Below are 11,861 nucleotides of genomic sequence, written 5' to 3' on the forward strand. Positions count from 1 at the left end.
GTATATCTATATATCTGTCTGATTGAGTTGTATTTCAAATATCATAATTTCTACCATTTAAGTTGTACAGTATAGTGGTTTTTCATATATTCCTGAAGTTGTACATCCATCATCATGATTTAAATATAGAACATTTTCAACACCCTAGAAAGAAACCGTGCACATATTGGCAGTAAAACTCTACTCCCTTCCCTCCAATTAGAAAGGACTATTCAGGGCTTCCCTGGTGGCGCAGTGGTTAAGAATCCGCCTGCCAATGCAGGGGACACGGGTTCGAGCCCTGGTCCAGGAAGATCCCACATGCCGCGGAGCAACTAAGCCTGTGTTCTACAACTACTGAGCCTGTGCTCTAGAGCCCTCGAGTCACAACTACTGAGCCCGCGTGCCATAACTACTGAAGCCCGTGTGCCTAGGTCCCGTGCTCCGCAACAAGAGAAGCCACTGCAATGAGAAGCCCGCGCACCACAACGAAGAGTAGTCCCTGCTCACCACAACTAGAGAAAGCCCACGTGCAGCAAGGAAGATCCAACACAGCCATAAATAAATAAATTTATAAAAATAAAATAAATAAATTGCATTTCTCTGATTAAAAAAAAGGACTATTCATTTTTTAAAAGGTATTTATTTATTTATTGTAGTAATAACATTTAACGTGAGATCAACTGTCTTAACAAAATGTCAAGTGCACAATACAGTATTGTTAACGATAGGCACCAAGCCGTACAGCAGATTTCTAGAATTTACTCAGCTTGTGTAACTGAAACTTCATACCAGATGAATAGCAACTCCACATTTCCCGCCTCCCTGACCCCTGACAACCATAATTTTACTCTCTGCTTCTATGAGTTTGACTATTTTAGATAACTTATATGGGTGGAATCATACTGTATTCGTCCTTCTGGATTTGTCCTGCTTATCTCACTTAGCATAACGTCCTCAAGTTTCATCTATGTTGTTGAAAATGGCAAGATTTCCTTCTTTTTTAAAGGCTCAATAATATTCCATTGTATATCTCTACCACATTTCCTTTATCCATTCAACTGTTGATGGAGTAAGTTGTTTCTACATCTTGGCTATTGTGAATGATGTTGCAATGTACATGACAGGACAAAAATCCCCTTGAGATTATGATTTTAATTTTTTGGAATACATACAGAGAAGTGGGATTGCTGGATCAAATAGTAATTCTCTTTTTAAGTTTTTGAGGAACCTCCATTCTGTTTTCCAGCGGCTACACTATTTGACATCCCCACCAACAGTGTACAGGGTTCCACATCCTCGTTAACACTTGTTATCTTTTGTTTGTTTGTTTGTTTTTTGCGGTACGCGGGCCTCTCACTGCCGTGGCCTCTCCCATTGCAGAGCACAGGCTCCGGACTCGCAGGCTCAGCGGCCATGGCTCACGGGCCTAGCCGCTCTGCGGCATGTGGGATCCTCCCAGACCGGGGCACGAACCCGTGTTCCCTGCATTGGCAGGTGGACTCTCAACCACTGCGCCACCAGGGAAGCCCCTCTTTTATTTTTGATAATGACCATCCTAATAGATGGGAGATGGTATCTCATTGTCATTTGATTTGCATTTTCTTGATGATTAGTGAGGGAGGAGCTATCTTAACCCCAAATTTACAGAATAGGAAACTGATGTCCAGAGATGAACTTATCAAGGTCACATGACTGGTAGGGGTCAGAGGTGGGATTTGAACCCAGGCAGAAAAGCTCCAGGATGTACATGCCTGGCGAGTACTCTGCACTGTCTTCCGTGTGCTTAGCAAACCTGGGATCATGCTGTTTTGTATTCTGTTCTTTTCTCTCAATGTCATATTGGAATGATTTCTCATAACATTAAATATTCTGCTGAAACACAATTTTAAGGCGGTTGGTTGCATGATGGTCTATCTATACTGTGGACACTTTATGTTTAATGGGCCTTCGGATGTCCCAGATTTTCCCTTTTGTAGGAGACTCTGAGGACTACATCCCTGCTTATTTATGTTTGAAGGTGCTTCTCTGATCATCGCTTTAGCATAAACCTTAGAAGCAAAATTACTGGGACAAAGACTATACATATTTTAAGAACAAGTCATCTCCAAAAAGATTGTACCAATTTACACTCTTTCAAGAAGTGTTTAAGATCTATCTTTCCCTGTTTTTTCTAACTTTTCTCTCACCGGTGGCTATAAATCTCTTTGGTCTGCATTGGGTAAAGGATAAAAGTGGAAGGTGGGGGAAGATTGTTGCTTTGAAGATCAGACTTTGGGACTTACCTGGAGGTCCAGTGGTTAAAGATTCCACACTTCGAATGCAGGGGACATGGGTTTGACCCTGGTTGGGGAATTAAGGTCCCACATGCTATGCAGTGCAGACAAAAAAATATAAATAAAATTAAAAAGTTGATGAAGATCAGAATTTACCCTCATGTTGGTAGCACAGGCTACAAATATAGAGCCTCAGGAACAGTGGGCTCATTAACTGACACAGCTTCAGCCCTGGCCTTAGGCTCATCTAGGGAAGCAAAGCCTGACTTTTTCTGCTTGATATTATGGCAATAAGCCATGCTGACACCATATGTCTCCCGACATGGATGCAGCAGTGCGTTCTAGTGGAAGCATCTACTAATTCATCCATTCATTTATTCAACATGTATTTATTGAGGGCCTACTATGTGCCTGTAACCAGTACTGGAGCCAGAAGTTTGGAGGAGACTTACCTCATCTGTACAGTGGGGGTCATGCCCCGCAGGGGCTCATGGGGAGACAGTGAAATGGCATACGTAATTAACCAGAGCTATTATTCTTACTCTTATTGGTAGTTTCTCCCCAGTAGAGACATTGCTTATGGTTCCATGAAGACCACTTGGAAAATGAGTTTGACAAACTGTTCACTTGAGTCTCCATTAAGCCCAGTGCATGATATTTACTGTTTAAAAAAAAAATGCCATTTCTGCTCTCACCTTTTCCCCCTTTATCAGCTCTGCAACCAGTCCTCCTTCACCCCCCTCAAGCCGATCATAATCCAGTGCCATCCCAGAGGGACCAGGCACACGTAACCGTGGACATATGGCAGATCTGCACAGAGAAGGTAACTGCAAGGCTTAGGGGTGTGTTTCAGGGTGGGGTGACAAGACTGAAGTTAATGCCCTCCTCTCGCCCTACTGCAGCCTTTCCCTGGTCCCTGAAGAGGGAGCCCCTCACTCCTCTGGTCCCCTACCCACACCTGTGTTGTTTTCTCCATCTGGCCCTCCCCATTGGGGGTTGTCTCTTTATCTGTCTCCATGAATCGGTGGTGGGTTGCTAACCCAGCCCCCTATCCCTGGGGTCCACCACAGCACCTGGCACATAGTAGGTGCTCAGTAAATTTGTCCTGAATGAAAAGATGAGGAAGGAAGGGAGTCGTCCCTTTCGCTGATTTGTCTTGCCCGAGTAAAGGCCCATACTGTGCATTGCGTCGGGTGTGTTTTCCACCTTATTCTTTCCTGCTCCTTCTCTGATGTGGGTCTCCCTCCACCTCTGAGCCCTGCTGTCCCCAGCCTGGGCCTCTGCTTCCATGGCAGCTCGAACCAGTGGTTTGTAGCTCTGCCCCTGGAGGAAGCTCAGAAAGGCTGAAGGCTTAGTGCACCCTGGGGCCCCTTTACATGCGTGGCATCCTCCCCAGCAGCCTTGGAGGCCAAGGGAAGGAGCATGCTGGGCCCTGGAGGGGTGGGCATGGCTCAGGGATCCACACGGCCCGTCACTTGGGAAGTGGGACTGGAAAGGACACGGCAGGTGTGGGTGGCAGAGAGCTGGTGACTGGGGTGGGGGGACAAAGGGGAACCATCTCAGCTTGAAGGGCCTCACCCAGAACCCCCCTGGAGCAGAAGCCCACTGCTAAAGGTCCTGTGAGATGGGAAGGGTAGAATCTAGTTTTATTACCTGCTACCATCCTTCTGAAAGAGGAGGGGGCGGAGTTGGTGAGGCCATCACAAACTCTTCCACTGTCTAGAACACCCCCCCCACCCCGCCACTTCCTTGGGGGCTGCCTCGCCCCAGCTGCAGTCACGTGGTGCTGGAGGAGACTGTCAATCACGTTGGGCAGGGCCACGTGATCAAGTAAAGCCAATCATAGTACCCCCAAGCCCCCCGCCAGGATGGTTGGTCCAGGGCTGGACACATGATCTGAGGTGGACCAATCAGAGCCCTCCTTGGTATCCTGAGGTTTCTCTGAGCTTCTTTCCTTAGGGATTACACGCATTAGGGATATATGTGCAGAAGTGTGAGGGAGGATAGTTGTCAGACTAAGAGAAACAAAGATGAGAGACGGGAAAGAGTGAGGGAGAGAAAGAGGGAGCTGATGGATTCTGATTTCTTGGGTCCAGTCACTGAGATCTTTGCATCTGCTGTGGCTCCTGTGTCCCGGATCCCCAGTGTCCTTCCAGTAAGTCTCCCCTTTCCTTGAAGCCAGCTGGAGCTGGGCTCCTCTCACTTGTGGTTCAGACCAGGTTCTAGATCCTGCCTGATTATGATGCACCTCCCCGACCCAAAGAGAGGCACCCATTTGTATTAGCACCGTTGAGAATGGAAACTTTTATTCTTTGCTGAGAGTGGGGCTTCGCAGAGCACCAAACACAGTCCACCGCCATCCCTGGGTGGGAGTGCCCTGCGTGTGAGTGAGTGTGTGTTTGGAGGGGGCCTGACGGATTGCTGAAGCCGCCCCAGCCTTTACACTGCGGGAGCCAGGCCAACCCTGTTTTTTCCCCGATCGTAAGCCGAGAAATACAGCCTCAGGAAGACGTCGCCCAGGATCCAGGTCTCCGACCGGCTCAGGTTCTCTGTGCCCCCTGCAAAGCTGCTGAGGCAGAAGCCCCGAAGGCTCTGGGGGAGACGGAAATGCACACCAGTGAGCCTGAGCCCTTACCTGCCACCCTCTCGGCATCCGGAGCCGGCAGCTTCTCGGTTTTATTTCCCTCCTTTGGTAAGAACCAAGAGGCTCTCTCAGTAGCTGCGGAAGTGGGGTGCCCATCCAAGACCAAGAACGGCCAAGACATGTGGTTGCCATGAGGGAGAGGGGCTGGGGGAGGGGAGGTCTGGGAGTTTGGGGTTAGCAGATGCAAAGTACTATAGAGAGGATGGGTAAACAACAAGGTCCTACTGTAGAGCACAGGAAGCTCTATTCAAGAGCCCGTGATAAACTGTAGTGGAAAAGAATATGAAAAAGAATACAAACACATGTATAACTGAGTCAGTTTGCTGTACAGCAGAAATTAACATTGTATATCAACTATACTTGAATAAAATTTTGAAAAAGAGAGCAAGAATGGCCTGTAATTCCCCTCCTACTGTGCTGTTTCTTTCCTTGTGACCCAGGCTCGCTGTTTTCTCTGCAGGGAATGCCTTTGCTTCTCCCTCTTCCCCACGACCCGTTCTTAGAGACTGTGCTCAGCCCCTCTAGGAAGCCTTCCTGGCCCCGCGCTCGCCCTCGCTGGCCACTCCAGGCCGGGTTGGGTGACTTACCTTGGTGCTCCCCTTGTGTATAGCCCTCAGCACTCTGATCTGCGCCTGGCACTCCTTGGCTCAGCCCCCGGGGGTGCCATTTGCATGGGGTCCAGTGTAGATTTGCCTCGACCCACGCAGGCCTCCTCGTGCCTCCATGAGGCTGGGGGTCTAGCATGACTGAAATTTCCTCTCTTCCTCAAAGCCTTCTTTGAGCCCATCAGCCTCCTCTGAACTCCCATAGGGAGCTGACATTAAGCCTCAACCCTGTGCAAGGGCCATGCAGTCACTGTGCACCCTTAATTCACGTGACCATGCAGCCTCCCCACAGAGGGGTCTGGTACCCCATCTCACAGAGTGGGAACTGGGGCTTAGCAAGGGGAAGTTGCAGGCGAGGACTAGGGTAACCATGTAACTTGTCATCCAAACCAGGACACTTTCGAGGTGGGAGGGAGACCGGTAACCATTGTGGTGGGACAACACACTGAGACTGTGCCCACCCGCCCCACTTGTCCCTTGGCCTACTGCAGGGGTTGCTAGAGCTGACTTTCCGTGTCCATCCATCTGAGGGCTCTGGTTGGACTGAAGCTCTTTGAGGGCAGAGGCCCTTCGTGCTCCCTTCTCCTTGTGCCTCGCACCAGGCCGGCACTGGGTGGTGGTCCATTATTTCAGGATGATGGAAGTCCCAGACCACCCCTTACTCTCAACTGGTTGCTTTTGTGGGAGGCACTGGCCCAGCCACAGGGGCTCCGTGGCATCTGCAATGGTGTGGCTTGGCCTGCAGAGGGCCCCCTCCTGCAAGCAGTAGCCCAAGGGTTCCTGCAATTCCACCAGGGTTGGCCCTTCACCTTTCTGATGTAGGCTTGAGAGGGCACTGGGTAGTCCTTGCCGTTGATGGTGAAGATCATGGTAGGCAGGCGTGACACAGAGCTACATGGAACCGCGAACTGTGAGGGAAAGAGGGAGAGGGGTCGGCCCAGGGGACCCCTGGTGTGTGGAGAGCTCCGGGGTGACCCTGTGGCATGACCCTTCACCTCGTGACCGATAGGCTTGGCGTTGATGAGCGTCTGGAGGGCGGTGACCAGTTTACTTGGGCCAAGCACCAATGAGGTCCCGGTATCCAGAATGGCCTGGCAGCCGTGGAGACAACCAAAAACCACACCGTTCATGGTGATGCTGAGAGAGAGTGGGACAAAGTGGACACCAGGATCACTGTGAAGTCTTGCAGTTCGACTTCCCCCCTCCCTGAGTGTCTCCCTTCAGCTCATGCCCTGACTCTGTTTTCCTTTGCTCTGGTCACCTAACCTTTGCTGACTTCCTTTCAGTTCCTGAATGCATCAGGCTCTGTGGTGCCTCAGGGCCTTGGCATGTGCTGGTCGCCCTTCCTAGAAGACCCCCATCCCCTTTGTCTAGCTAATTTCTCCTCATCTTCCAGGTTCCAGCTCACTTGTCACTTTTTCAGGGAAGTCTTCCCCCCTGAGACTAGATCAGGCTCCTGTCTTGGTCACTCTCTGTAGACTCTTCCTCATTTCTAGCATGTACCGAAGTGGAAATTCATTATTATGTGTGTGACTCGTTTCATGTACGTCTGCCTTACTAGATGTTAAGGGCAAGTTGTAGCCTCAGTGCCTCTCTCAAGTGCCTAGCACACAGCGGATGCACAATGTATGTTTGTTGAATGAATGAATGAATGAAAAAATGGATGAGGAACAGCCAGAGCCCTGTATGTGCTGTGTGACCGATAATGGGTCAACCCACGCAGTGGAGACGCAGGTTCTCCGGGGCAGCAGATGCTGAGAGCAGGGGTGTCGGAGACACAGGCTGCCCTGAGACAGGTTGTCTCCCAGCGTGGCCCACTCACACAGCTCAGACACTGAGAGCCCTGGCCAAGCGATGCCTGAGCTAGCCCAGGGAGCCTCCAAAGGACACGTAAGCTTTTGTCTGAGCGTATCACTCAGAATCCCGTCAATTATTGCCCCTTGTTCTCAGGTCACTCCTGGATCCCGGCTTCCTGATTCTCTCTGTCACAGCCCCTGCCCCACTGTGTGCCCGGGATGGGGGTGGCTATGGGTGGGGGGAGTGTCTCAAGAATGCGGCCAATCTCTCTCCACTGCCCGGGAGTTTCTCCCTAAGGAAACCAGTTTTCCTGGTTTGTCCAGGACTTTCCCTGTTTTGAAACTGGTAGTTTTGTGTAGTGAGAACTCCTAGACAGTTGGTCAACTTATCACAACCCTGTTCAGGCTGGTGAAATCCTCCCTGATCCTCTTTTCACTGCACTTTAGGGTCTTCAAACCGTGCTCCCTGCCTCACAGCGCGGTGGGTGCAGCCCTCTTGGGCTGCACACGTCTCTCTCAACCCTGTTCAGGACCGTGGTCAGAGCCCTGGCCAGGGGCCTGGGGTGATTATGAACCCACGCATGGTGTGTGTATCTGTGTGTCTGTGCGCGTGTTTGTGTATCTGTGTGTTTGTGTATGTATCTGTGTGCCTGTGTGTGTTTATACGTGTGACTTTGGGGGTGGAGCATATGTCTGTGTGTGTGACTGTGTCTGTGCATTTATTTGTGTGTCTGCATGTGTCCGTGTGCATGTGTGGGAGCATCACTTGGGGTGGCCCTCAGAGGGAGAAGCTTACCGGTTCATGGTTATCTGCCAGTAGTGAGGTTGGGACACTGGTATCCACTGGAGCTTTCCTTTGTAGTACCTGTGGTCCACCCCGCCTAACATCACCGTGCTGCCATTCTCCTTCCGGCTAGGAGAGAAGGAAGAGGCAGGGCTCGTCGTAGGAGTATAACGGCGGGCACTGTCTCAGGGCTGTGCTTCTCTACCCATCCGAGGCACTATTAGGGTCCCCATTTTACAGAGACGGAAATTGAGGCCCGGAGGGATTGAGGACCTGTCTGAGGTCGGGCACCAACTAATGAGTGGCACAGAAGGGGTTCGAAGCTGGGCAGCCTGGCGGGGCCCCGACCACCCACCCTTCTGAAGAGGGCCTGGTCCCCTCCAGCAACCAGAGTGCTCAGAGATACCCTCAGAGGACACCGTGCCGGAGGGGTCTGGCTGCCCCCTCGCCTAGCCTGTCATTGTTCAGAAAAGCCGAGGCCCGAGGGCTCCAAGGGTGTGGGTTCAGGTTCACCCAGGGTTGGCTTCACCAGCATGTGTGACCTGTGCCATCCATGGGGCCTCACACTCAGCAGGGCCCTGCCCCCCTGCTATCCCTGTCTTGAAATTCCTAATACTTTTTGAACAAGAGGTCCCACGCTTTCATTTCGCAGTGGCGCCTGCGAATTGTGTAGCTGCTTCTGGGCTCCTGGTAAAATGTTAGTGAGGAGGACACATTCCCGCCATCCCTCTCCTTCCTCCCATATCAAATCCATCAGCACATCCTGTTACCTTTTCCTCCAACCTGTATCCTGACACCTTCCACTGCTCTCCCTCTTCCTTCACACCCCTTGGACCAATCTGCTGCCCCTGAGCCATGAGCATGGTTGTGTTCCCATAAAACTTTATTTACAAAAACCAGTGGCAGGGCCAGATGTGGCCCTGGGGCCATAGTTATCCCGGGCTAGACTGTCTCTCAGGAAACTTCTGGATCAGGTGGCTACAACTTTTCATGCAACTGAAAGCATCTTACAACTGACTTAGAGGGCTTGTGCAGTTCAGACTTACGTGCTCAAGTAGAAGGCAAAGACAGGCTGAGAAATGAGGCCTCGTCTCTTCAGGTTGTCGAAGACGGGGACGGTCCCTTGGATGGCGAGGCTGCGGTAGCCCAAGCCCAGGATGCCATCGAAGGGTGCATGCTCCAGCCCAAACTGCGACTTGCTCAGGGCAAACGGCTGGACCACATCGACAAGTTTCCCGATCTGTGGGAGAGGAGAATGTTCCCACATAAAGGTTTGGGAAGTGGGGCTGGGACTGGGCTGGGATGGAGATGCCATGAGCACCACAGAGAACCGAGGCCAGGTTGTGCCCTGGGATGACCTCAGATATTTAGACCAAGCTGAGAGTGGAATTTGGGTTCCATTTGTGCGGGGCTGTGGCTTTTAACCAACACCTGCCCATCCTGCAAACACCATGTGAAGTGAGTCAAATTGGCCACATGCTTTCTGTGCAGGTGGAAAAACAGGGACTCAACAGGACCAAATGGTTCCCACTTGAGGACAAAATGAATAGACAGCAGGATAGTCTTCTCTTTGGCATCACTATGATCTGATGACAGAAATGGATTGAATTCATTGCAGTGCATTGTGGATTTTGCATCCGCCCAGGAAGACAGAAGCCCATTATACAATTTCGCTGCCAGGGTGCTTATGAAAATTCTGCTTGGGAAACATGGCTTTGGGGATGTGCGTCTGCGTGTGTGTGAGAGAGAGAGACTACTTAGGCCCTTTGGGGGATGCAGGCTATAGTTTTTACTAGACTCTCAAAGGCCCCCTCTAGGGGACCCCCATTTATCAGGCCCCTCCCACATCTGTGGCCCCCTGCTTTCACTGTCTGGATTCCTGAAGCCCTCAGTTCCCCACAACGGCCCAAGAGCAGTTTTATCCTCTCCCCAAATACCGCACACCTGCATGAATCCTGACTGGCCAGCCCAGCTCCACTGTTTACCTGATGCATGAACTTGGCAAGGCCCTGGCTTTCTGCACCTCAGCTCCCTCATCTGTATAATGGAGCTAATCATAGTACTTGCTATGTGGGGTTGCTGCAGGAGTAAACGAGTTGTTACCATGAAAGTACCTGGCACAGCCTGAGGATATAAGGGTGGGTGCATTTTTCTCCTCTCTCCCTGCACCCAGCAAAATGAACCTTGAGCTGCTCATGTTCAAGGCAGCTGCAAATCCACACCCCAAGCCACTCTCTGGGTCAGCCATTCTGGGAGTTTGTGTGTCAGCAGGGACACTGTCTCCCCAGGGACACAACACTGTGGGGTGGGCGGCCAGCCACTAGGGGACTTTGGGAAAGATGGGCCCTCCCAGTTGGCCCTGCGTCTGCTTTGTAAGCTGCGGTTGCTCCAGGGCCAGGCCTGACTCAGCTTCTGGTTTGAAGTTACCCGAACAGTGTCGTAGCCAAGAAATCCAACCATCCTCCCGGAGCCGTAGGTGAGGTCGACGGGCAGGCCCGAGAGCCGGAAGGTGGTGGACGCGTGAGGGTTGAAGACCTTGTGTTTATCTGCGGACACAAGAGATGTGTGTCCGTCAGGTGCCAAGGAGGGAGAAGGGGGTGGGAGGGGGAGTACAAGATGGGTGGGGGGGGCAGGTACTCACAGCAGGGGACACTGTCGCAGTAGGTGGAGGGCACCCACAAGTCAGCTGAGCCGGTGTCAAAGACAACCTTGAACTCCTGAGGGGGCGTTCCAATGGTGATGTTGCCGACATAGGCTAGCTACAGGGGCCGGGGAGGGGTGGTGTGGTCAGACCTGGCTGCCCTGGCCGCCCTCGATTCCCGGAGTGCTGCTTCCCTCGAGGTGTCCCGTGCCTCCTGAGATCACTTTCCAACCGCCCCACCTCACAGCCTCTGCTCAGACCGGTGCCTTCATTTAATTTTTTTCTTTTTTTTCCTCCATGCGGGCTCTTAGTTCCCTGACCAGGGATCGAACCCGGTCCTCCTGCAGTGGAAGCGCAGAGTCTTAAGCACTGGACCTCGAGGTGAGTCCCTGTGCGTTCATTTGAGAAACTCTCCAGTCTCCCCTTTAAGGCCCAGCCTGTTTCTTTCTCCAGCTGGCCCTCCTAGGTCACCCCAGGCCACCTCCTCTAAACTCAGACCATGTCCTATCACCACCACGCTGCTGGCCCTTTTATGTAACATGTATTTACTCTTTGCCTGTCACTCAGGCTGTCGTATGCATTCTTGACGAAGAGGCGAGACCTTTTTGTAAAATCAATAATAACCATAGTGTTAGATTTTTATGGCGTCACAGAACACAGGGGCGCAGTAATTTTTTACTGGTGTCCTTCTTGAATCTGCGGAGGCTGAACTTTGTCTGCCTGGGGTTTCAATCTTGATTTGCAGTTGGCTTTATCTTTTGATCAGACATGGCTCACCTTTCATCTGTAACTCAGGGGCTCACTTAGGTCAGGAGGAACAATCTCCCTCAAACTAATGACATATCTTTGGCAAGAAATGGATGTTTACCTGCCACCTGGTCATTGCTGAGCCCAGTTACCACCGACCAAGAGTTGAGGATGAGAGTGCCTTCTTCTCTGGGAATGGGGTCCCTATTCCCCAGTGTTTCTGCTTCCTGCAGGAGCCCTAGCCCCACCACACCGCCTGGCGCCTCCAGATGAACCCCAGTGCCAGGCCAGAGCACCAGGGGGCGCTGTAGAGTGCCATCCGCCCAACACACTCACATCCAGGTAGTTCCTCAGGGGATGAAGAGACAATTTCGAGTCATGAGCGACAT

At 51.6% G+C, this 11,861-nt stretch overlaps 1 protein-coding gene across 1 annotated transcript in view; it reads right to left on the reverse strand.

Moving 5' to 3' along the window:
* Positions 1–4,543: 4,543 nt before the first annotated feature.
* Positions 4,544–11,861, reverse strand: part of LOC309808735 (pregnancy-associated glycoprotein 2-like) — a gene marked incomplete at its 5' end in the record, with an annotated part of 26,991 nt that continues 19,673 nt past the window's right edge. Inside the window, 7 exons of the mRNA XM_082629329.1 lie at positions 4,544–4,878; positions 6,174–6,641; positions 8,097–8,213; positions 9,131–9,324; positions 9,516–9,567; positions 10,698–10,843; positions 11,809–11,821. Coding sequence (XP_082485455.1) covers positions 4,695–4,878; positions 6,174–6,641; positions 8,097–8,213; positions 9,131–9,324; positions 9,516–9,567; positions 10,698–10,843; positions 11,809–11,821 — 1,174 coding nt within the window. The 3' untranslated portion in view covers positions 4,544–4,694. The remainder of the gene's footprint in view (positions 4,879–6,173; positions 6,642–8,096; positions 8,214–9,130; positions 9,325–9,515; positions 9,568–10,697; positions 10,844–11,808; positions 11,822–11,861) is intronic.

The sequence above is a fragment of the Mesoplodon mirus genome (assembly GCF_964341445.2).
Source record: "Mesoplodon mirus genome assembly, chromosome: 7".
NCBI classification, from domain to species: Eukaryota; Metazoa; Chordata; class Mammalia; order Artiodactyla; family Ziphiidae; genus Mesoplodon; species Mesoplodon mirus.